This window comes from Osmerus eperlanus, chromosome 23 (genome assembly GCF_963692335.1).
Source record: "Osmerus eperlanus chromosome 23, fOsmEpe2.1, whole genome shotgun sequence".
Lineage (NCBI taxonomy): Eukaryota > Metazoa > Chordata > Actinopteri > Osmeriformes > Osmeridae > Osmerus > Osmerus eperlanus.
The window spans coordinates 7,790,585-7,816,174 of record NC_085040.1 but is presented as its reverse complement, the minus strand read 5'-3'; the positions used below and the strand labels follow the sequence as shown (position 1 = coordinate 7,816,174).

Genomic DNA, 25,590 nt, shown 5'->3' with positions numbered 1-25,590 from the left:
GAGGTGAGTGAGAGAAAGAGGCTGCTGACCTGCTATCCTAGAGGCCGGGGACAATGCGTGGGGCCGAGCAGAGGTTATCCTCTGGTTCATGCAGGAACTGACCGTCTGAGAGAGAGGAAGAGGCTTAAGAGGGTTTCCGTTTACAGTTATCGAAAGAGAAGAAAACATGTCGGAGGAAATCATCAGCGCACACACAGCACATGCAACCACAAACACGAATTTGATGAATTTGAGACAGTTGAATCCACCACTGGCAATTCAACCCGCGCTCTATAAAAACACTGATTCCGTCATTTCTAGTCTGCGCTAAGCAGATGTCCCCAAACAGCTTTGATGGTAGACGTACTGTAGTGTGGCACAGCAGATTAGGGAGCAGGGTGGATCCGCCGCAATATCAGATGACACAAATGGGGTTCAGCAGTAAATGGCGGCTAAGTGATTCATATCTGCTTTGCGCCGGTGAGAGAATGAGCCAGCATGTTTGGGTGAGCGGTGCAGGCCCCGGGTGTGCGCAGAGCAGGATCAGTTGTGTCAAGTCACCTAAAACGTTTTCGGGGGGGGGGGAGACAACAGCGGTGAAGGATTTTTGGGTAAGTTTGCAGGTAAGCGCTTAACTAGCGTGTAATACTTTAACCCAGTGTGATATACAACTATGGGAAAATCTGAAATGCTCCCACTCGGACAGGGGAAAGGGAGAGGAGTGAGGGAGGGAAGGCCAGAGTGAAAGGAATAAACACTGCCAAAAGAGACTGGAAAGGATGGGTGGAAAATCATATGGGAGGGGTGACTGATACAGTTTTGGGTGGGGAGGGGGGGGGGGTGAGGGGGGTGGGAGGAGGTGGGGAGGGGGAGGGGGGCTGGTTTTTCCACTGCCAGGGAAAGAACGGCTAAATCAAATTAATTAGCTTCTTCATCTCCAGGCAGCTACTCAGGCATGCTGTACTGGCAAAGAGAGGGAGAAAAAGAGCGAGTGGAGAGCGAGGGAGGGAGGGGAGGAGTGTGTGCAGAAGAGTGAGAGACAAAGTGAGAGCACGGAAGAGCGAGAGGGGAGAAAAAGAGAGCGAGAGAGGCAGAGAGGAGGGAGTGGGGCAGAACTCGGAGCGGGGCTGAATAGCCTGTTGTGTATGTGCTCCGTTCATGCGAGCTGGGAGAAGGGGGGGGGGGGGGGGGGGAGGGAGGGAGGGCGCATAATTCTCTGATAAGCGGGAGGGTTGTTTTGCTGGGCTGAGCACGCGGAGGCGGGCGGGGTGAGGGGGGGGGGGGAAGTGGGGCTGTGTGTTGACTGTGTTGGACAGTGTGTGCTCCGCGCTGCTGCCGCTGCGGCTGCGGCTGCCCAGCTTCGGGCCCTGTGATACATCCTGTTTCTAGACGGCCCCGCTTTTTCAGGCTCTTGTCAACACCCCGGCTTCTTCCGTCACGCCTCTTTAAATAGCACGCACACCTCAATTTGAATCTACGGGAGATAGGGAGAGAGGAGGGGGGTGGGGGGGTGGGGGAGGAAAGAAGAGAATGGCCGGGAGGGAGGGAGGGAGGGGGGGGTGCGAGCGATAGACGTGGAGAGGGGAGCGTGTGAGTGAGAAACGCAGAGGATGGGAGGGACGGGCGAGTGGGAGAAGAAGAAAATCGAATCACTCCCCGGCGATCAAAAAAGGGGACAAAAAAACACCGTAATAATAGCGCTGACATCAGGAAAGGGCGGGGGGGGGGGAAATAAAAGGAGCGATAAAGGGAAAGAGAAAAGAAAAGAAAGACGGGCAGATGGTCAGAGGCGGTGGCACCGTGCCAGGGAAAACACAACAGCGGCGGGGCAAAGAAACTAAAAGAAAGGAGAGAAGAGGGAGAGGAAGAAAAAAAAAACCCGGACAGCTAGCATGCGGTCGTCTCTGCAGCTCTGTTTGTAACAACACGACCAGGGGACGACAAGAGAGCAGGAAGGGGGGAAATGTGGGTACGGGAGGATAGAAGGCAGGCCGACAAGAGGATTTGGCGTTGAAGAGAGACCTTACGAAGATGGGCGAAGGGGAGAGGAAGAGAGGGGAACCTGAGGAGTCACAAAAATGGACACCGTGGAGAGAACTAAGTAGAGGCGGGCGGCATAGATTGATAAAGAAAGTAAGTCAGGATGAGAAGGAGAGGCAGAGACGAGGGAGGGAGGGTATAGCGGTTAGGAGAGGTAGGGACAGAGAGAGAGCGAGAGCGAGAGCGAGAGCGAGAGCGAGAGACAGAGAGAGAGAGAGAGAGAATGAGAGCGAGAATGAGAGAGAGAGAGAGAGAGAGAGAGAGAGAGAGAGAGAGAGAGAGAGAGAGAGAGAGAGAGAGAGAGAGAGAGAGAGAGAGAGAGAGAGAGAGAGAGAGAGAGAGAGAGAGAGAGAGAGAGGACGCCGGGGGCAGTACTCTGGGGGAGTAATACTGGGGAGCTGCTCTGGCCAGACTTGGCCGCGTTGAAAGAGGCCCAGATTAATACTAAGCCGATTGCAACGGAAGGTGGGATCAAGTGCAATTAATTTAGCACCCAGATAGTTCCAGAAACAGGATCCAAAAGCACCCGCAAGGAAGGTAGAAGTACGAACCTCGATCAAAACCCTCTGTGTGTGTGCGCGCGCGCCCTCAAAGGAGGCAAACTGTTGCACTTGCATCCCCTGGCTTGTGTGCATCTGTAACATGACGCATGCATATGGCTATAAAAAGCATCTTAGCACTAGGCGGGGGAGAGATGCATGTGGGTAGAGTGACGGATGGCTCGACGATGAAGGGCCTGATCAAAGAAAAGACTCTTGGAAAGTGGGCGCCGCCATCATCAAAACAAACAGTTAGGGAACAGGACATTCCCTCCTTGTGCCTCCCGGTGGAACTCCGGGATTCCTTTCATGTAAAAGACCCACTTGTTCCACTGCTCTTCCTTGAAACGTGTGCGTCTTGCCTAGAGTCATTAGTGTTATGACATAACAGCAGGCCCACTGTATATAACTGATACGTTGCTGTTTTTGTTCTTGTGTATTTTAGACGCTGAAGGTTCAACGCGGAGTTTCGCATAAGCAGGCAGGATTCTCCAAACCTGCCATGTGATTCTGAATCTCATCTGATGATCCTACACTGCACTCGATAGGCTAGCTTTGGTCACATGATTCAATCTGAACTCCATTATAAAATAGAGCATCAGTAATAGAACTATAATAGTAAGATAATAGATAACAATAAATAAATAAAGGACAAGGGTTTAAAGGGAAAAAAGCTTGAAAGTAAAATGTAACATGATAAAATACAATGTTTCTGAAGTATTCAGAAACATAGATATGAATAACCTGGTCAATTATGTTTGGCTATGTTGCCATGACTGTTTTAGTTTGTTCACACCTGACGAAAGCTGACATCAGAGGGTGAAGAGGTCAAAGGTCACGGTAGCAGACGGGAAAGGAATCTGAAGAGAGGATAAAAGTACAACCAGCTATGGGAGAAACAATTCTCAGCATTTATACCATGACAAGCTGGAGTAACCTACATGAAATTGCCCATCCATACCAAGCCTCCTTGCTTAAATCACCTGGATAAGCATTCACACAAACAGCATTCAAAAACTGGGAGGCCTGTACCAACAGTGAATAACAAGAGCGGTATCTAAAGATGAAGACTTAAGGGGATATCCTTGATCGTCTCTGATAATCTCTTACCTTTCATTAATCAAAAAGGACGAACATTTCGACGGGCTCCACAATCTGGAAGTCAAAATGGAGTCCCTTCTGTCCTTCCCCTGCCGTTACGCGTTCTCTCCCACCCTCCGGCTGTCTCTTGTCCCTCCCTCCCTGCCATCCTCCATCGTTACCGAGCTACGGAGCGACCCCTCCCTCTCTCTCTCTCTCTCTGCAGACTCGCTCGCTCTCCCACGAACACTCACTGCCGGGCAAAAACTGTGTGTGGCAGGGAGCTCCCCCTTGATAAGTGCATCTTGGTCCTTTTCTAGGAAAATGTGACACCTTGTCAGAAAAGACACGGTCGTAAACAGAAGCGGTAAGACAACGTTGTTCACTGTAAAGTCACTGTGACATTGTAAACACATCCTTCAATTACTTTGACCCCATGAAGATGCATAATTCTGCATAAAATGAGGATCCTCAAATAGCCTTTGGGTCATTTCCCACCCCCTAAACACACTACCTGGCGGTATGGTGGAAAAGGCCAATGCATCTGGTCTTGTCCACTTCAAGGTAGCACTGTGGGTACTTGACACTGCTAACATGTGTTCTGTGTCCAGTAGAGGGAGCTAGTTCAATGGATTCAGTTCTGGGAGCATTTCCGCCTTTGAATTTATGTTGCGCAATTTCTTGATGATACATGACAATCTCACCACACGCCACAAGAGGTAGCCAAGTGGCCTATAGTAGTTGTGCTTTCACACACAATAAGGAAGAACAAGCACTGTGTTATGACGAATAGTTTTTTGCCGTCACTGTGGTATGTTGGAACTAGCAATCCTTACATATCACCTCTAACCTTAAACAAGGTTTGCCCACTTAGGAATATGTAGGATTTGACTTCTGTAACAGCTACCAGACTTGGGCTTGAGAACAGCATGTTATTCAATATCCTGGAGTATGAAGGCAAAGACAACCATGTTCATCCTGGCAACAGTCTCAAACTTTACCATTCAATAACAGTCCAAAGTTGATTTATTTATTTTATTGGTTCTCATTGGAGCATTACAAGAAAATTACAATACAGTTTGTCAAGTTAAGACTGTCCATTTAACATTAGAACAGTAGGCCATCATATGAATTGTGCCAAGCAACTACAAAGTCAGTATCAACACACCAGTTTATGTACACACAGCAACATAACTTGTCAGAGAAAACCAACAAATCAAAACATTTCATGCGATAGTCATTTCTGTTACAGCTACACACCTAATAATAACAGCTATAAAGTTTAAGTGAGAAATTGTACAATTCATCCTGTCCTTTTTATACTCAATCATCTACAATGGCATATGGCAAAATGTGCTTTGTATATTGGCTCTGCATGGTAGCACTTGGTCAGTTTGCTTACAAACAACAATTTAAACCACACTTTGTGGTCCAACTCCTTTACTAACAAGATGAATGTATTGTGCAATAGTAGCCACAGCCATTGGACAAGCGACTTGTCTAGGTCTGGAAATAACAATGAACATGAACCAGTACTGGCTTGAGAGACTCATGAAGCTATCTGACAAGTTTGTTGACGAAAAAGCACAAACGAGAGCAACCAAGTCGTTGACTACAGAAACTAGGCCTATTACTCATATTTTTTTTGTAATGAAACAACAAGTGAGAGGTATAGTAAAGATGTGTCACCATAAGAGTACGCCAGCTCTTTACAAGAAGTCTCCATTTTTCTGACCAACAAGAAGCATTGCCACAACACCGCCATGTTGAGACGGTTTCAATGTTGAACACAACTAGAGCTACCTTACTACCAAGCTAGCCAACCACATATATCTAGTCTACACGACAAACGGAATTAAAGCATCGAATTTAAACCACACAGCCCAAGAAGAGCTCAAATATTTGTTTAACATTAATTTAATAATGTATTAGGCCACTTGATAAGAAATGACTACTTTCTAGACAACTACAGTACCGTAGCTAGTTACAGTACATAGCTACAAAGCCACCAGCCGCTGACAGTCCAAGGAAATTATCTCTCCATTAAGCTGGCCGTCAACTAACGATATTAGCACCAGTGATTGAATAACTAGTTGATAGGGCTAATGCGACACTACTGTTGAGAGCTTGCCGGGAATAATTCGAAGTTCCTACATTTGGCTAACTGTAGAAATATGTCCTAGCTAGCGTCCAATTCTTCGTGCCTCTCTTGGCGGCCATTTTACTTCCTAGCTAGAACAAAAACTAGAGATAGTAGCTACTAACGGTTCGCTACCTGTATACATTCATAATTACTTACAAAAACGCTTACATTTGGTGTGTCATCTTGAATATGTGATACGTTATTGGCCAAGTTGCTCAAGCTAGCCTGGCTAGATAGTGCTAATTCCCAGACATTCCTATTGAATAACCTTAGCTACTGTTGCTAGCTAGCATAGTTAATGTTGGAGCTAGCTCTAGCTTAACTATCTACGTTTGTTTAGTTGTATTTTAGTGGTCATCGATTCTTGAAATAAATCGAATTACTTTGATTAAAAATTGTTATATTAATAACATCCTATAAGCCCAAGCCATCTTTCGCTATCGCCACTTATTTTAGCCTAGCTAACCACAGTACCGCCAAAGCCAGCCATTCAGACAACACACTTTTGTTAAACGTGGCCTCCTAAAATTACCTTTCTAAACATAGTAAAAAATATATATTCTATAGCATGCGTCACCGCTAAATAAATGTGCATGCATTTGACTAATAATTTGGTCAAAGTAGTCGCAATTAAGAGTAATTTACACCCGAAGGCTTTTCCCGGTCTTGCCAAGTTCACGCGCGGAAATTAGTCACATCACTTGGGTCTCGGTCACAGGCGAATCCGAGGACTGAGGTAAAGTCCCGTAGAAAATGCAAATGTTACGAAAATAAAATAAATATTTCGACATATTCTAAAAAAGCGTCGAATTACGAATCATATGATCTGGTTTTAAATAAAAAATTACAAGATCACACTTATCATATATCTATGGTTTCATCAAGGGTTTAGGTAGGCCTCATGCGCGAGCTTCTTTTCCAAGAGTCGTAGCTGATCCAGAGCGAGACGAACGAGACAACACAGATTTTTTTTATTTTTGCTTTGAGGGTAAAAATTACGAATCGGAAACGTTCGGAAAATATCGGAATTGAGGCGGGTTTAACGAAAGTTATTCAGGCGCTATAGTATCTTTGTAGGGATTGGTCCGTTTGTCATGACTAATACATATTAATACGAATTTGGACAAACCAAATTCAAGCTTATTGAATATGCAATACACTAAAACTAAAATGAGATTGCAGCTCCTCCTTTAACCTTATTTTACCAATGAGAAGAAGTTATAGCGCTTGAATGCCCTCCTCTTATTCTGATTGGTTTATGGAAAGAAACGTAAGGTTTTATTGGCCATGCGTATTATGAATTGCATTATTCATGTTGTCCTCTCGTCTAGCCAATTAGCGATTAAGTACGCGGATCCATAACCCGCCTACCGACTGTTCAGCCCCTGCTTCCTTGAGTGTGTCAACCTGTAGCAAAGCATACAGTCTATAAAAGCACGAGTTGGAGCCTTTCGAGCTCAGATGCGCTTAGAGCGCACTGGAGTGTAGAACAGGAAAAGGGAGGGGGACAGCTAGTTCAGATAGCGGTTAGGACCAAAACGTAAATAAATAGGATCCTAGGACAGTTAACAACGTGGGTCCTTGGGATATCGCCATCGGAAACATTCCGGTCACCGTTGGCGGCCTGGTCTGAGTCCTGGTGGCATTTTAAAGCTGTTCCTTCTCACAAAAGCGGCGTGCCGAGGGAGGACGCGTCTCTTTGAGTAGACAGGATGCACGGACCGCCCTCCGGCGACAGCGCATGCCCATTGCGCCTCATCAAGAGAGTGCAATTCGGCATCATCAGCCCAGATGAGCTTGTAGGTTTTGCTTTGGGAATGGGGGGTCATTTACTTTCTGATCATTTATCTTATCATTATGACTACACCTAGAATTGATCTTTGATGACAAAGAAATGGTTATGTTTACAAAGCAAGTACTTTGCAGCTAGCCTAGCTAGCTAAATCAAGCTAGAGCTAGCTAGCTAGCTAACTCGCTAGCAAGGTAGAGCATGTTGCAGGAAGTTTGACAAACTTTCAGCACATCGTTTTCCAACTGAGCCAAGCCATAACATGAATGAAACTCCCTATTATTTTGGAAGCACTACATGTATGCTGAAAAAAACAAACACATTTGGCAACATTTAGTTAACATTGTCATTGGGTTTCCCTAAAGTTGCATTCACTACCATTAGCTTTTCACTCCTAATGTTTTGTAATAATTCATAATAAAAAGGTAACACAAATAAAGTCTAGGCTATGCATGTGTTCTTTACAATATGTGGTGTTACCCGTTGCAACTTAGTTTACCATTGGCTGCAATGTGCAGTATTTGCGCAATCAAACCTACCCAGTTAAGTCACTTTGCTTTATGGTTCACAGTAAAGTATTGTCTTCTTTATTATAGCTCCTCATACATTTGTCTTTAATTCCTTTTTATATATATTTTTGTATTAGAAAATGTGTTGGTGTCAGTGCAATGATGCCCTGTACGTTTAATGATGTAATTGCTAATGGTGGATGCAAATGATTTAATTCCAATGTTTTGTCCTAGAAACGGATGTCTGTTACGGAAGGGGGGATTAAGTACCCTGAAACCACAGAAGGAGGGCGTCCCAAACTTGGTGGCCTTATGGACCCAAGACAAGGGGTCATAGAACGATCTGGAAGGTGTCAGACATGTGCAGGTAAAAACAAAAAAAAAGCTGTATTTTGGTTTATAATGTAGGCCTATCTTGACTTTACTGATATTTGTAAAGCGTTTTATTTATTACTTATTCATAGTCAAACTGATATTGACCTTATATGTTTGACAACTCATTTTGCCTTTTGCCACACAGGTAACATGACAGAATGTCCAGGTCACTTTGGCCACATAGAACTGGCCAAGCCTGTGTTCCATGTGGGCTTCATGACAAAGATCATGAAGGTTCTACGGTGTGTCTGCTTCTTCTGCTCCAAACTCCTCGTCGATTCGGTCAGTACACAGCAAACCATCTCTACACAGCCTTCACAACCAACTCATACTAAATCATCCACAACCACTGTCCCGTTGTGAGAAAATATTTGTCTAAAGATTGCTGTGTACGACAATATTCAAGCGGACACTGGCCTGTGGTAACCAACAGTTTCTGTTGCCTACTTAATTTTCCAGAATAACCCCAAGATCAAAGACATCCTATCCAAGTCGAAGGGGCAGCCTCGGAAGAGGCTGACCCATGTGTACGACCTGTGTAAAGGAAAAAACATCTGTGAAGGCGGGGAGGAAATGGACAACAAGTTCGGAGTAGAGCAGCAGGAGACCGAGGAGGACATCTCTAAGGAAAAGGTAGAGTGAAGGGAGAGACTTGGTGGAACGCGTGCTTCCTTAAGTAGTTCCTTACCCCAGTGGACGAATTCTGAATGGAGCTTGTAGCTTTATCGTCAATTTTTTTGTATCCGGCTCTAACTTCCTTGTTTTTCTTCTTTCTTCTTCTGCCTTGCAGGGCCACGGTGGCTGCGGGCGCTACCAGCCCCGCATCCGCCGCTCCGGCCTGGAGCTGTACGCCGAGTGGAAGCACGTCAACGAGGACTCCCAGGAGAAGAAGATCCTGCTGAACCCCGAGCGCGTCCACGAGATCTTCAAGCGCATCTCCGACGAGGAGGACGTCATCCTGGGCATGGACCCCAAGTTCGCCCGGCCCGAGTGGATGATCGTCACCGTCCTCCCCGTGCCTCCTCTGGCCGTCCGCCCCGCCGTGGTCATGCAGGGGTCGGCTCGCAACCAGGTGAGGCGTTGTTTGGCGAAAAGGAAAAACCGAGAAAGACGTGTATTAGGGGTCGTTTGTTTTAATGACATTTGAAAGGTCATATCCGATGCGCGCTAGCTAGACGGGGTGACGAGCTGTCCTCTTTTTCGTTCTCCCAGGACGACTTGACGCACAAACTCGCGGACATCGTCAAGATAAACAACCAGCTGCGCCGGAACGAGCAGAGCGGCGCGGCGGCCCACGTCATCGCCGAGGACGTCAAGCTGCTCCAGTTCCACGTTGCCACCATGATTGACAACGAGCTACCGGGCCTGCCTAGGGTACGCAGGCTCCCCGTCACGCGCGCCGCAACCCCCGGGGAATCCCGCTTTTGTTTCCGTCCCTGCGTTAGATAAACGAATACCTCTCGGTCTCTCCTCAGGCAATGCAAAAGTCTGGCCGGCCGCTCAAGTCCCTCAAGCAGCGGCTGAAGGGGAAGGAGGGCCGTGTCCGGGGGAACCTGATGGGGAAGCGTGTGGACTTCTCCGCCCGGACGGTCATCACCCCCGACCCGAACCTGCAGATCGACCAAGTCGGTGTGCCGCGGTCAATCGCCGCCAACATGACCTTTCCGGAAATCGTGACGCCCTTCAACATCGACAGGTGAAGCCGAGCGTTTGACCTTGTGCCGGATGTCGCTGTTGGCTTTATTGGCCATTTGACTGTCTTATCAGACGCCAGTGTCAATGTTGTTTTTGGTTGCCTGTTTTCAGGTTACAAGAGCTTGTGCGAAGAGGCAACAGCCAGTATCCAGGAGCCAAATATATCATCCGTGACAACGGGGATCGAATCGACCTCCGGTTCCACCCCAAACCAAGTGACCTTCACCTCCAGATTGGCTACAAGGTCAACTGAGGGAATGTTACTAAAATGAGTGCTTTGAGCCGTTATGTGAGAGCTTGACTTCAATTGATCCAATGTGTTGTCTGCTCCTCAGGTGGAAAGACACATGTGCGATGGAGACATCATCATCTTCAACAGACAGCCCACGCTACATAAAATGTCCATGATGGGGCACAGGGTTCGAATCCTGCCCTGGTCCACTTTCCGACTCAACCTCAGGTACTAGGTTCAGACATGTTGTGACTTGTCCCTTCAAAGTCTTAATGTGACATGCATGACATACCACATACTTATATATATATATATATATATATATATATATATATATATACATATACAAAAAAAAATATTAGTGTTTAGTATTTATAAAACTGCTTGTATGTGTATAATTAGTCTTTCTGGAACATTTGGATTTAGAATAAGATGATATACTTTGCATAGAAAAGAACAAGGAATGTCAGAACGATAAAGCTTGCAAACACCTAAAAATAAACAAACAACTTGAGACTCAACAACATTGACATTCTCCCCTCCCCCCATAGTGTGACCACCCCATACAACGCTGACTTTGACGGGGACGAGATGAACCTCCACCTCCCCCAGTCCCTGGAGACCCGGGCGGAGATCCAGGAGCTGGCCATGGTGCCTCGTATGATTGTCACGCCCCAGTCCAACAGGCCCGTCATGGGCATCGTGCAGGACACCCTCACGGCCGTTCGCAAGTTCACCAAGAGAGACGTCTTCTTAGAGAGGGTGAGGGACTCGCACTCACACACCACGGAACGATTAGTGATATGTGCCGTGACTCAAACAAAATCATCGCAAGCTGTACGCGAGCAAACGTTATTGCTCAAATCTCTTTCGAAATCAGATATTCGAGGTGGGTACTTTGTAACCGTGCGAGAATACGCACTTTTTGAAAAGTTTCGAACCTTTTTGCGTTCCCTAACTCCCTCTTCTGGGCCCTCCTCAGGGTGAGGTCATGAACCTGCTGATGTTCCTGTCCACGTGGGACGGCAAGGTGCCCCAGCCCGCCATCCTGAAGCCCCGGCCCTTTTGGACCGGCAAGCAGATCTTCAGCCTCATCATCCCCGGCCACATCAACGTCATCCGCACTCACAGCACCCACCCGGACGAGGAGGACAGCGGGCCCTACAAGCACATCTCCCCTGGCGACACCAAGGTCGGCGACAAAACCCACAAGCCGTACCTGAATCCCAATACCATCTATAAGATTCCTGAAATTCAGATCGTGTGTGTGTCTCCTCAGGTGATTGTGGAGAACGGAGAGCTGATCATGGGGATCCTGTGTAAGAAGTCTCTGGGGACCTCCGCCGGCTCCCTGGTCCACATCTCCTACCTGGAGATGGGCCACGACGTCACCCGGCTCTTCTACTCCAACATCCAGACGGTGGTCAACAACTGGCTGCTCATTGAGGGTGAGCAGCGTTCCCAGGGTCGACCTGCGAGGACGAGGTTAAGCTGAAGGGGGGGAGGGGGATGGGTCTCATAAGGGTACAACTTTGTTTTAATATCGACCTTTCTCTTTCTGTGCAGGTCACTCCATTGGTATTGGTGACTCCATTGCTGATGCCAAGACATACCTTGACATTCAGAACACCATCAAGAAAGCCAAACAGGATGTGATAGAGGTGCGAGCATAAAAAAAAAAAAAAAAGGTCTTAAAACCACCAAAGTGCAAGTCAAAAACAAGTCTACTCACAAGCTAAACACTTCTATGGCAAAGACATGCTCATAACATTTCCCATGAGCACATTTTTTTGGCGTTCTCCTCCAGGTGATCGAGAAGGCCCACAACAACGAGCTGGAGCCCACCCCCGGTAACACACTGAGGCAGACCTTCGAGAACCAGGTCAACCGTATCCTGAACGACGCTCGTGACAAAACGGGTTCCTCCGCCCAGAAGTCCCTGTCGGAGTACAACAACTTCAAGTCCATGGTGGTGGCCGGCTCCAAAGGCTCCAAGATTAACATCTCCCAGGTGCGTTCCCCAGGAGACCCGGGTCCTGCAGACTAGTCACAAAACTCTGGTCCCAGGGGTTCAGTTCAGTCTGTGAGAACATGGGAATGGACGGCTTTAAGTGTTTCATTTATTTTAAATACAATTCCCCCCAAAACAGTATTTTGTGAAGTATTGAGTCAGTGGAGTCCTCCTGTTGACAATTTGAGGTAAATGTTTTCTTTATTTCCCCCCAGGTTATCGCCGTGGTGGGGCAGCAGAACGTTGAGGGGAAGCGAATCCCCTTCGGCTTCAAGCACCGCACGCTGCCCCACTTCATCAAGGATGACTACGGCCCTGAGAGCAGGGGCTTCGTGGAGAACTCCTACCTGGCCGGCCTCACGCCCACAGAGTTCTTCTTCCACGCCATGGGAGGCAGGGAGGGGCTTATCGACACGGCCGTGAAGACGGCCGAGACTGGTGAGTCACCGTGGAGAAGGCGTTGAGAAGGTTCACGTTTCAGTCAGAAGTTTCTGGAAGTGATGAGGGAAGATGACATTCTTGCATGGGGTGTTTGACAAGAACAGTTAAGTGTTGTTAAGAGTTAAAACTCTTAATACCAAAAGTACATCCTCTATGAGTTGGTCACTTTTGTGTTTATCTACACACTCTTCTCCATTGCAAAGTTGTTGTTGACTTCGGCTAAGATAGATAAAAGGTGCTATGTTAACAACCCGATAACCGTGCATTTTCCATCCAGGTTACATCCAGCGTCGTCTGATCAAGTCTATGGAGTCTGTGATGGTGAAGTACGACGCCACGGTGAGGAACTCCATCAACCAGGTGGTGCAGCTGCGCTACGGGGAGGACGGCCTGGCTGGGGAGTCGGTGGAGTTCCAGAACATGGCCACGCTGAAGCCCTCCAACAAGGCTTTTGAGAAGAAGTGAGTCGCTCCCGGGTTAAACGTGTTGAGTCGAGACTTTTGGAAGTCTATTTGTCCCCATGAGCTATCCCAAGAACTGATAACCGTCAAGAGTGTGGGTGGGGATGGGAACAAGTGTCACTCCTCAAGCCAGCATGGCCGACACGGTTATCGGTCGTCATGTAGCGCTCAGCCCTTCACTGACAGTTAACCCCCCCCCCCCCCCCCCCCTTAATCCGTCCAGGTTTAAGTTTGACTGCTCGAACGAGCGTGCCCTGAGGCGCACCCTGCAGGAGGACGTGGTGAAGGACGTGATGACCAACGCTCTGGTGCAGAGCACCCTGGAGAAGGAGTTTGAGAAGATGAAGGAGGACAGGGAGATCCTCCGAGCCATCTTCCCCACTGGGGACAGCAAGGTGAGGGAGGGAGGGTCACATGGATGTATACTGTACAACACCACAAACCAACTCTCCTGTACACGGTCCCTCAAGGATTTGCAGTCCTGCGCTCGCGCGCGCAACAGTGAAAACTACCACTCGCAAGCCATTGTTGGGGAAGTTTTAACGGTTGCAATCTCCCTCCTCACCTCCAGGTGGTGCTGCCTTGCAACTTGGCCAGGATGATCTGGAACGCCCAGAAAATCTTCAGGATCAACCCTCGTACGGCAACCGACCTCAACCCCTTGCGAGTTGTCGAGGGTAAGCATGAACCGCAAAAAAAACGCTAGGTCGTAGGTCAATGCCAGCATCCTGAGGAGCGGTGAGTTGAGAGAGTAGACTCGCAGTAGAAAGTTTAGAGGCAGCCATATTGAATTTTTGGGGGGATTGGAAGTGGGTCATTGTCTCGGAGGCATTATTCTACATGCTACTACCCATTCTCTACTGGCGTACCGCTTTTCAACATGACTCGTCCAAACGACAGCTCGCAGAATTATAGCCAGTAAAGTGCCAGCTACTGCTTACAGCTATATAAAGCCTGCAGGCCTATCAATGCTGGCTATATAAAGAGCACAGACTACTTAGAGTAATTGAGAGATCGCTTACAGGATCTCCAGCATTGTGCCTCGGTGGGCTTTCAGGTAAGTCACACTGGGACATAGATTCTTATACTGACAAAGCCTGGGTTGCTATAACTCTTGGATAGTTGGCAAATTGAAATAAATGGCCACAATTCATTGTAAAATGGCAAGGAGGCTAAGTCGTGTGTGTCACAATTGAACATAATGGAATTCAACAAAACTCCCAAGTCCAAGAAAGGTCCCGAAAATGAAAAGCACCGTAAACAGACATCAGAGTGGTCTACTACACGACTCAACCCCCCTCTCCGTCTCTGTCTCCCTCCGCCCCCCCTCCCCTCGCTCCCCTAGGCGTGCAGGACCTGAGCAAGAAGCTGGTGATCGTGAACGGGGAAGACCCGCTGAGCCGGCAGGCCCAGCAGAACGCCACGCTGCTCTTCAACATCCACCTGCGCTCCACGCTCAGCTCGCGCCGCATGACCGAGGAGTTCCGCCTGACCACCGAGGCCTTCGACTGGCTGCTGGGGGAGATCGAGTCCAAGTTCAACCAGTCCATCGTAAGCGAGGGGGGGGGGGGGGGGGGGGGACACGCGTGCACGCACACACACAACCGAAGAATGCGATACGATCAACAATTAAATAGGATGTAATAATTCAATATGACGTCTCCCCCCCTCCTTTCAGAGAACATAAGCTAGATAACGAGTTCGATAATGATAACGACATGATCAGTCACTGTAGCCATTACACCACCACTCGTCCCTCCTCAGGCTCACCCAGGTGAGATGGTGGGGGCCCTGGCCGCTCAGTCCCTGGGGGAGCCCGCCACCCAGATGACCCTGAACACCTTCCATTACGCCGGCGTGTCGGCCAAGAACGTCACCCTGGGCGTGCCCCGTCTCAAGGAGCTGATCAACATCTCCAAGAGGCCCAAGACGCCCTCGCTCACCGTCTTCCTGCTGGGCCAGGCGGCCCGCGACGCAGAGCGGGCCAAGGACATCCTCTGTCGGCTGGAGCACACCACCCTGAGAAAGGTAGGCGCCCGGCCCGAGAAGCTTCGGGACGCTCATCGGGAACATGGGCGTCTGGGACCAATTTCAAACCGAAAACGTCAAACCTAGACACGAAGACCCCACACTAAGGTTGCCCAGACATGGGGAAACATGGTACTCGGCTAAAAACATTTTCAATGGAGATCTTCTTTGAATTTCTCGTACTTTGGGACTAAGCTTAATCCATGTCTGGGGAATCGGGGCCTAAGCTTCTGTTTGGAAGGCAGGAATAATGACCATATGGATACTGGATTAGGTCAAGGATTAGGTAGTTGGGTTGATATGAAATGTACTTGAACGCCTTTGTTTTAACCAATGCCCCCCCCCCCCCCCAGGTGACTGCCAACACGGCCATCTACTACGACCCCAACCCCCAGAGCACGGTGGTGACGGAGGACCAGGAGTGGGTCAACGTCTACTACGAGATGCCCGACTTCGACGTGACCCGCATCTCCCCCTGGCTGCTCCGCATCGAGCTGGACCGCAAGCACATGACGGACCGCAAGCTCACCATGGAGCAGATCGCCGAGAAGATCAACGCCGGTAGGTGGCCCTTGGGAGCAGCGGAGTCCGCTCGTGCACACTAGAATCAGAATACACTTTACAACACGACCACACTCGCTCTGGAACACACACACCTGCTCACTCTGCTCCTGGGCTCGTTTACTCCAGGTTTCGGAGATGACTTGAACTGCATCTTCAACGACGACAACGCTGAGAAGCTGGTGCTGAGAATCCGGATCATGAACAGCGACGAAAACAAGTTCCAGGAGGTGAGAGAGGGGGGTCACACAGGAGCCCGTCCTTGAAATGCACCGGCGTGTTTTGGAACGAGGATTCATCCGAGAGACCGACCGCCTTTTCTCTGTGCCTTTTCTCTGTGCAGGACGAGGAAGTGGTGGACAAGATGGACGACGACGTGTTCCTAAGATGCATCGAGTCCAACATGTTGACAGACATGACGCTACAGGGCATCGAGCAGATCAGCAAGGTGATTGGGAGATGGCCTACACAAACAGTCAAACAGCCACAAAGAACATATACCCTACAATCCCCTCACCTTCAGTTTCACCAACCGTCACAATATTCAGCAATATCAGCAATATTTACTTGCCATACGTGCCTAATGCCCATCTGTCTGCTCATGCCTCGGTGGTCTAACTCCCCCCCCCCACCCCCTCTCCCCTCGTCTCCCCCCCCCCCCTCCTCTGTTCCAGGTGTACATGCACTTGCCCCAGACGGACAACAAGAAGAAGATCATCATCACGGAGGACGGGGAGTTCAAGGCCCTGCAGGAGTGGATTCTGGAGACGGACGGCGTGGGCCTCATGAGGGTCCTCAGCGAGAAGGACGTGGACCCCGTCAGGACCACCTCCAACGACATCGTGGAGATCTTCACGGTGCGCGCTCGCCAGTCTCTCCGAGTTCAAATGTGGACACGTGATCGGCTTTCAGTACACACGATGACTTGCATTTCATAGATGAGCGTTCCGATTTAAATATAGGAGGATTGAAATGAAGTGTGAGAATTGGAAGGGGAATATAGGAAAGGGGCGATTTTTTTTAAATGCTTCCAAAGCTGAAACACAAACGAGGTGCATTTCATATACCAATATGACATCGTCAAAAAGGGAGGACAAAGCGCAATGAAGTTTTATATGAATCTGTCTCGTTCCCGCCGTTCTCCCCAGGTGCTGGGCATTGAGGCGGTGCGCAAGGCGCTGGAGAGGGAGCTGTACCACGTCATCTCCTTCGACGGCTCCTACGTCAACTACCGCCACCTGGCTCTGCTGTGCGACACCATGACCAGCAGGGGTCACCTGATGGCCATCACCCGCCACGGCATCAACAGGCAGGACACGGGCCCGCTCATGAAGTGCTCCTTCGAGGAGACGGTGAGAGCCTGATGCGTTGTGGGTCTCCTCCCAGCTGGGATGATGATGAGGGGTTGGGGGGGGGGGTAACGTGATTGTAACATTTGAGCCGTTTTCACCTTCCACCTGCCATTTAGGTCGAGCGCCCCAGCCTAAGGTTTAGCCACATTCTCCACCAACCCCCTACAACAGCATCAAATCAAACTGTATTAGTACAGCCCTTTTACAAGCTATGTCACATGTGCCCATAGAACTACAACTAAACCAACCTACAATTTCAAAGAAGCTCATCACAAATTTTATCCGATGTCCCCCAATTTTCACCACAACATTGTTCCACTCTCCACCAACCCCCTCCTAACATCCACCTGTCCCCCCCTCCCCCCAGGTGGACGTGCTGATGGAGGCGTCTTCCCACGGGGAGAGCGACCCCATGAAGGGCGTGTCTGAGAACATCATGCTGGGCCAGCTGGCCCCGGCGGGGACGGGCTGCTTCGACCTGCTGCTGGATGCTGAGAAGTGCAAGTACGGCATGGAGATCCCCACCAACATCCCCGGGATCAGCGTGGCTGGACGTGAGTGGGCCCCCACACCTCCATCTCCAGCATTGTCTGGTGCTATTACAACCACCACATCAACCGCGAATCTCTGAATCCTGTCTCTAGCCTCCTCCATATATTTGATGTATTTATATATGTAATTATTAGTGCTGTCGGTTTAACGGGTTATTAACGGCGTTAACGCAAACCCATTTTAACGGCGTAAATTTATTAGCGCACGATTAACGTTCTTGGCCTAGCAAATGTTGTCGTTTTTTTTCACATGCTGTTGCAACAACTACTGACGTTAGAAAAACTACAACACCACACCGGATCTAGCTAGACCGGAAACAAAACAGGCACGCCGCACACACTTGTTTGGGCTTGCGAGCCGGCTAAAGAGTAGTAGGCCAACGTTATGTTTTGAGTGGATTGCGATTGCGAGACGCCGAAATGGATGCCAATAAGATTCTGAATGCAAATTTTACTTTTAAAAAGTTGCCAAATGGTTCCATTGACAAGACCAAAGTGATGTGTGTGTTTTTGTCGTTGTGAACTGAGCTATCATCGCAGCACGTCTAGTCTGAAATACCACTGGATGGCCCAGCACACAGCTGATGCGAATTCTCCGCCCCCTTGTCAAAGCCAGGCGATTGCAAAGTTGTTTTCAATTTTAAAAAAAATAACATTTGCATCAAGCAATCCGATCCACTTCTCCAATTATCCCAAAATAATTGGACAAAAAGAAATCAAGGGACATAAAAATGTGCGATTAATCGCGAGTTAACTATGACATTAATGCGATTAAATATTGTAATCGTTTGACAGCACTAGTAATTATATAGACACACACACACAGCTCTGGAGGAGACCACTACACCTGTTTCTTTCCTTTCCAAAAACGTTGAGAAGAAAAAAAAAAAAAGAGCAATAGAAGGGTTCAATTTAGGCCACTAAGTTGAACCCTTCTGTTCCTCCCTCAACTTTCCTTATATAAATATTTGGAAAGGGGAAAAAAAAGGTACAGTGGTCTCTGAATTTTTTTCCGGACCTGTATATAATGATCATTTATATATAACATAAATATTTATTATTATTATGTTTCTTATTATTATTGTTATTAGTATTCAAATATACATATGTTTTGTTCTCAACCATGTATTAAAGTGTCTCTGTTTGCTTGTCTCCAGCCACTGGAATGTTCTTTGGCTCTGCGCCCAGCCCCATGAGTGGCATGTCCCCTGCCATGACCCCCTGGAACACGGGTGCCACCCCGGCCTACGGCGCCTGGTCCCCCAGCGTGGGTGAGTACACAGCGTGGCTGGAGATATCAGAGGGGGGGGGGGGGTACCTTGGATTATTTCCCGCTGTCTCCTAGCCTGACTCATTCACTGACTCCTGTGACCTTTGCTCTTTGACCTCCAGGTAGCGGGATGACCCCCGGGGCGGCAGGCTTCTCTCCCAGCGCTGCGTCCGATGCCAGTGGATTCTCTCCTGGCTACTCTCCAGCCTGGTCCCCCACTCCTGGGTCTCCTGGCTCCCCAGGCCCGGCCAGCCCCTACATCCCCTCCCCAGGTCTGTGTCTGCACCTGGCTCTCAGCATCACCACAACAAAGCTCTGGCCCACCTTGTCTGACTGTATTTTCAATGTTGGATTGCAATTTCTGTATGAAAATGTTGTCATTTTGTTTGTAGTCATAGTTTTACATAATGTCATAGATGAGTACCGTGTCATATCACCGCACTTGACAGCTAAGAGGCTGTTTTATGATGTGGCTAGTTAATACAGACTGTTGTTTGACTGATTCCTCAAGTATAATTCTCTATGAAGTAGGAAACTCCCATAAGAGTCCTTCTGATCATTCATTTAAATGTTTTGCTTTTCAGGAGCAATGTCTCCAAACTACTCCCCCACCTCCCCCGCCTACGAGCCCCGCTCCCCAGGGGGCTACACCCCTCAGAGCCCCGGCTACTCCCCCACCTCCCCCTCCTACTCCCCCACCTCCCCCTCCTACTCCCCCACCAGCCCAAACTACAGCCCCACCTCGCCCTCCTATTCCCCCACTTCTCCATCTTACTCCCCCACATCCCCCTCCTACTCCCCCACCTCCCCCTCCTACTCCCCAACATCCCCATCTTACTCTCCCACCTCCCCTTCGTACTCCCCCACCTCCCCCTCGTACTCCCCCACCTCTCCCAGCTACAGCCCCACCTCCCCCAGCTATAGCCCGACATCGCCCAGCTACAGTCCCACCTCTCCCTCTTACTCCCCCACCTCCCCCTCCTACTCCCCCACCTCCCCATCTTACTCTCCGACATCCCCCTCCTACTCCCCCACCTCCCCCTCGTACTCCCCCACCTCCCCCAGCTACAGCCCATCCTCCCCCAACTACACCCCGACATCCCCCAGCTACTCCCCCACCTCCCCCTCCTACTCCCCCACCTCGCCCTCCTACTCCCCCACCTCCCCCAACTACACCCCCACCTCCCCCAACTACTCGCCCACCTCCCCATCTTACTCCCCCACCTCTCCATCCTACTCTCCCTCCAGCCCTCGCTTCACCCCCCAGTCTCCCACCTACACCCCCAGCTCGCCTTCCTACAGCCCCAGCTCCCCCTCCTACTCCCCCACCTCCCCCAAGTACACACCCACCTCCCCCTCCTACAGCCCCAGCTCTCCAGAGTACACCCCCACCTCGCCCAAGTACTCCCCCACCTCGCCCAAGTACTCCCCCACCTCACCCAAATACTCTCCCACCTCCCCCACTTACTCCCCAACAACCCCCAAATACAGCCCTACCTCACCCACCTACTCGCCCACCTCGCCCACCTACACCCCTACCAGTCCCAAGTACTCTCCCACCTCCCCCACCTACTCTCCAACCTCTCCTAAGTACTCCCCCACCTCCCCCACCTACTCACCTACCAGCCCCAAAGGCTCCACCTACAGCCCCACGTCCCCTGGCTACAGCCCCACCTCGCCCACCTACAGCCTCACCAGTCCGGCCATCAGCCCCGATGACAGCGACGAGGAGAACAACTGAGAGAGCCTGGAGGAGAGGAGGCAGCTGAGGGGATCCCCGCTGCCCTAAACATGCATCCCACACCTGGGGTGAACTACCGAAGGATAAGCCCCTCTTCTCTACTGGAGGTGGTGCTTGGAAATTCGACTTTCGATGCAAAACTAAGGGGTTCCATTTGTGAAACACTCTCTCCCCCACCACCCCCCCCCCCCCTTTGGACTGCTGTACCCCTAGCCTCTTACTCATCTTAGGGGGAAGGGGGCTCCAGAGATCTTTACTACTATTGTATTTGATAGACTTGAACTGTTTAGCCAGGTGAAAAAAGGCTGCCTTTTCTGAAATAGACCTTTTTTTGTTTTCCAGTTTTAAATTTTCACGCAGGGTGTTTGAAAAATGTAAGAGTGGAGTAGAAAGGAGATGGTGGGGGGGGTTGGAATGGAACACTGACAAGATGGCCTCCTACCGGTATATATTTCACTGCATTTAGCTCTCTCACTAACTCAACTTCAGTGTTGGATGTATAGAGTTGTATTGGAGAGCTCAAGCATTGCCAAAAGCCTTTTGAAAAGCTACCAGTGGATTGTATTTATCTCCTTAATTAAAGCATTTAAGCTTCCAAAAAAAAACAGTCAGGAGTTAGTTGAGAAATTATTGCATATTTTACTAAAAATGTATCTTTAGTAGTTTTTTTTTTTTTTTTTTTTCAATTGTTTTTCTTAAATGTATAGTTGCTGACAGTTATGGTTGGTGGAGGAACATTGAGCTTTTGATATCAGATGGTTGGGCCAGAGATGAGAAACATTAATCAGAAGGATAGCTTGTCTTACAATTGAAGTTACTCTTGTGCAATTCCAAACTGCTTTGGATGCTTATAGGAAGGGTGGCCTGATTGAACTGAGCACAGCTGTGGATTCGAAAAGCCACTCGGATGTCGTCATTTGATGTGGAAACAGGAGCGAGAGAGGACAGTCTGCAGGGGGGGGAAGGGCGCATGACATTCTTCTGTGGCTAAGCCCACATTTTTCTCTTTATTCACAAATGTCCTCTGCTTACAAAATACCCTTTAACCCCTTCCTACCTAAACCCCAAAGACAAGCCTGAAAGATGTCAAAAAACACCCACCAGCATCCCTAACCTCCTTCAACATTTGGAGAACTTATACAAGACTGCAAAAATTATTTTTCTGTTTTTTCTTCTGTTTTTTGGAGGGGGCAGGATTAGAATCCTTTCCCCCTAAACACTAGGATGGTTGATTTCTCAAAAAAAAAAACGAAATACTCATTTAATATCAGGATGTTGATTCTATTATTTGGATTCAAGGAGATGGGGGCGTAGGTGTACGAGGGATACTAGTTTAGCTTTGCTGCTTCTGTCATAGTTTGCATGAGCAGTACCTGTTAATACGTTTTAATCAAGTTTTAGGTTGGTACATCGACTTTGAATCCCTCCCATTGTTCAATAATATTTGTTCCGATTCTGATTATCTCGCTATTTGGACTTGCTATTCAATTTATTTAAAAGAAAAATGTATTATTCTGTGTGGATAAGAATAGAGGAAAACCTGTTATTTTGTTGTTTTTGCTTTTTCTTTTGCTCTTTTTTTTTTTTTTTTTTGCTTCCGGTGACGACTTTGTGAAATCTCTTTGCTAAGGCTTATGTTCAGGTACTGTGGATAGAAGCGTTTAGAGAGGGAAAGGAGAACGTTTCCCACTCTTGCCTTGGAGTTCATACCCTTATTATTTCCTTATAGCCTTTCCACTCGACCATGTCAGGTCAACCAAACCAAATGTCTGCCCAAGTTCTCCAGCCATTGTTCTAAATGTTGCATGCAGTTGTTTGCGAGGCGTCATTCTGTAAATATGTTACTGCTGAAGTGGTTCCCCTGTGTAGGCAGAAAGGCAAAGTTCAGGTAGAAGTTACGCTCTTGAACACTGGGGGGCGATACAGGCCTCATCTGGGGTAGGTGATGGAAACTTTTGTTCAAAGAGGAAACTGATTCAATTGAAGGATTTTTAGGCAGACACCATCAAAACGTAACTTTTGACTTTATTCATATAAACGTCCTACCCACTACATTAGTGCAATTTTGTGAATCCTTTTACATCTATTTTGAAAATGTATCAAGCATAGACTTAGTTTCATTTCTGGGAGCTTTTACATGCAGGTTTGGTAAAGGGAAGCTAGTGTTTGATTCTTCGGCTTGATTGACAATGGAGCACAGATACTTTCCCTTTTCTTGGTTCCACCCAAGCAATAGGACAGGAAATGTGACATCTTTTCCCAACTTTTTATTGGAATTGCGGGGTCTCCTCCCTCTCTCCCCTCTTCATCCACAAGTGTCCCTGATCGTTTCTGAAATCAGTGTTTGTCCTTTTTCTACCAGTGTATGTACCTGTGATTTGGGGAATCTCGGGGTGGGCTTGGGGAGGGAGTACCGAATAGGTCCTGGGAGTCCTCAGACAGTTGAAGTTCTGTCCCTGTGGAATTTCTTGAACTGCACTGTCTGGTTCATGGTCGGAAAAATTTCGACTTTATTTCTGTTTCCTGTTTTAATTCCCATCGACCAAATGTTTCCCGTGGCTCTTGAATTGATTGGACTGCCTGCTGCATTGGGGGAAAACACGGGCTTAGCCAGTGTTGGATGTAAATGGGTAGTCACTACAATTTTCATCTAGCACATTCATATCCTATAGTTGTTGTCCAGTTAATTCCAGAAACCGGGACTCCCAGTTGTGTGCATGTGGATGAAAGTGTGTGTGAATGTTTTGACAGGTGAGCGCATGTGTCAGTGATGAGACAGGGTTTTCATGGGTTGGAGAGCAACCGGGACAGAATGTCTGGGGATAGAAGGTTTAAATTAAAAAAAGAAATTGCCACTGTATAAAAAATCAATTCAATATTTCATTCTCTGTATCTTTTTTGTTTTTTTGACTTTGAAAAAAAAAGAATAAAAAATTTTACTACACACTTGTCTTGTTTTTTTTATAAAATGTTAACTTTATTCACTATGTAAGCAGAAGGGAAATTAACTTCCTCGTCCTTTAATTTAACTATAGACTTACACAAGTGATTAGATCAGAAATTTGAGTTCATAATTGGAATCATGATTATTATCATGATTTCAATATTGTTGCTGTAGTGATTATCTTTGTCTAGCAACAGCCTTAGCATTGGTGGTTGATGGTTCATCCAGATGACTGCTACAATATGGCCTTAGAGACAGGCCCATGTTAAGTAAACAACTGTCAGTTGAAGGAGCAACACTGACCCATCTTGTCATATCAGGCACAGTCAAGACCAGAGTCCACTTCCTAGACCCTTAACATCATTTCCTACCACCTTTGTTCAGACAAGACAGGCTACAATACCAAAGATGAAAAGACAGAATAGACACTTCTGTGTAGAAGGATCACTAGAATAATATATACGTTGTCCTTTGTGATCAATGCTAAGTTTGTGGTCTGGACGGTAGGTATCAAAACGGTACTGGGCTATTTGCAATATAGCGGACGGCCCCCTTTCCAGTAACCTGTCATTGTCTACTGAATCAAAAACGCTGATTCATCCTCTCAGTTCCTCTCTTTATTTCCCCTTTTCAATATGGTCAAATCACAATATTGTTATGGAAACAGAGTTTTGGATTAAGGACTACTTTATAGGCATAACTATGCCTCTGTTCTAAATGGGGGGATCAATATTTGCTACACACACTGTTAAACACAACACTTTCCGGATCAATCCATGACTTTCGAGTACACTTTTTGTCTTTGATTTGGGAGTCGGTCTCTTCGAAAGGGAACCCCCGAAGGTTATAAAAGTCCAAACACTCAGAGACGCCGTATGTGAATCATAAATTCCTGTCTGGGCTTGAGTATACAGTTTCAATCATGAAGCGATGGCATGCTGTTTGGTCATGGGTGGGGCTCACTGTTGTAGCGGGGTTTGCTCGTTTAAGATTAGCAATACTTAATTTATAATAAAGTATGTAGTTCTTGGGGCACCACCTCTTATTGTTAAAGGGATAGAGGAAACCTTATTGAATAATATTTAAATAATAGCCTTCGTAATAATCAGTCTAATCTTAAGGAATGAATTCGTTCTAAGAGTAGAGCCAATCGTAACATCAGTGAACACGCACGTCAAAATATCTTTACAATGAATTTATTCAAGTAAGGTAAACAGATCTTATGAAAAGTTGGATTATTGGTTTGATATGAGAGATTGGTTTCAATGAACAGAATGAAATGGTCTAACTTAAAGAAAGGCAGAAATTGTACAGTCAGTGATTACATCCTTACAAATCATAAACAGAGCTCACGCCAATGCCATGTCGAGGAGGAAAGAGCGTTAGCCATAGTTACGTTTGATCAGGGGTTGATCAATGATGTTGAGGGCGGTTTGCGCCAAAGGTCCATTTGAAGAATCTGAAGTCACAGCGCGGCTGCGCTGGGTCATGTGACTGAGTCTGCGGGATCTCAGTGAAGTCGCATTTGGAATTGCGTTTTTGGTCCTTCTGTTGAAACGTCCCGATAGTGACGCGTTCACTATGAAGTTGAATCTCAGGAGAAGCTTGGCGACGTCCTTTGGAACGCCAATCCTGATGGCGTTCATGCCATGGTCGGTTTCGCTGGAGTCAGAGATTGATGGTCATCTTAGGGCTTTATACAGTTCGAGGGAGGACCCGTCTGGGGTCAGATGTGGATTGGGGGAAGCTGGGTTCTCAACTCCCCCCTCCTTCCTTCACACCTACCAAAGGTGTGATCTGATCTTTGGCTGGTTCATTCGATGGTTCAAATATTGTTCTGGACATCTTG

At 47.9% G+C, this 25,590-nt stretch overlaps 1 protein-coding gene across 1 annotated transcript; it reads left to right on the top strand.

The window, feature by feature from the left end:
- The first annotated feature begins 7,257 nt into the window (after positions 1–7,257).
- Positions 7,258–23,741, top strand: polr2a (RNA polymerase II subunit A). Its single transcript, XM_062449919.1, has 29 exons — positions 7,258–7,580; positions 8,314–8,446; positions 8,600–8,736; positions 8,914–9,087; positions 9,245–9,526; positions 9,667–9,828; positions 9,930–10,150; positions 10,261–10,393; positions 10,485–10,609; positions 10,933–11,143; positions 11,364–11,573; positions 11,661–11,829; positions 11,948–12,042; positions 12,189–12,392; positions 12,608–12,830; positions 13,111–13,294; positions 13,518–13,689; positions 13,866–13,971; positions 14,640–14,845; positions 15,059–15,322; positions 15,676–15,883; positions 16,013–16,113; positions 16,227–16,331; positions 16,558–16,740; positions 17,032–17,235; positions 17,603–17,789; positions 18,944–19,057; positions 19,179–19,328; positions 19,641–23,741. The coding sequence occupies exons 1-29, from the start codon at positions 7,494–7,496 to the stop codon at positions 20,795–20,797; spliced, it is 5,907 nt and encodes a 1,968-aa protein (XP_062305903.1). The 5' UTR covers positions 7,258–7,493; the 3' UTR covers positions 20,798–23,741.
- Positions 23,742–25,590: the final 1,849 nt, after the last annotated feature.

Bases quoted from the DNA above. Each gene is read 5' to 3' on its own strand.
- polr2a (XM_062449919.1), top strand. From the start codon at position 7,494: ATGCACGGACCGCCCTCCGGCGACAGCGCATGCCCATTGCGCCTCATC. The intron at 7,581-8,313 runs GTAGGTTTTGCT...GTTTTGTCCTAG, and splicing joins TCATCAGCCCAGATGAGCTT to AAACGGATGTCTGTTACGGA. The intron at 19,329-19,640 runs GTCTGTGTCTGC...TTTGCTTTTCAG, and splicing joins CCCCTACATCCCCTCCCCAG to GAGCAATGTCTCCAAACTAC.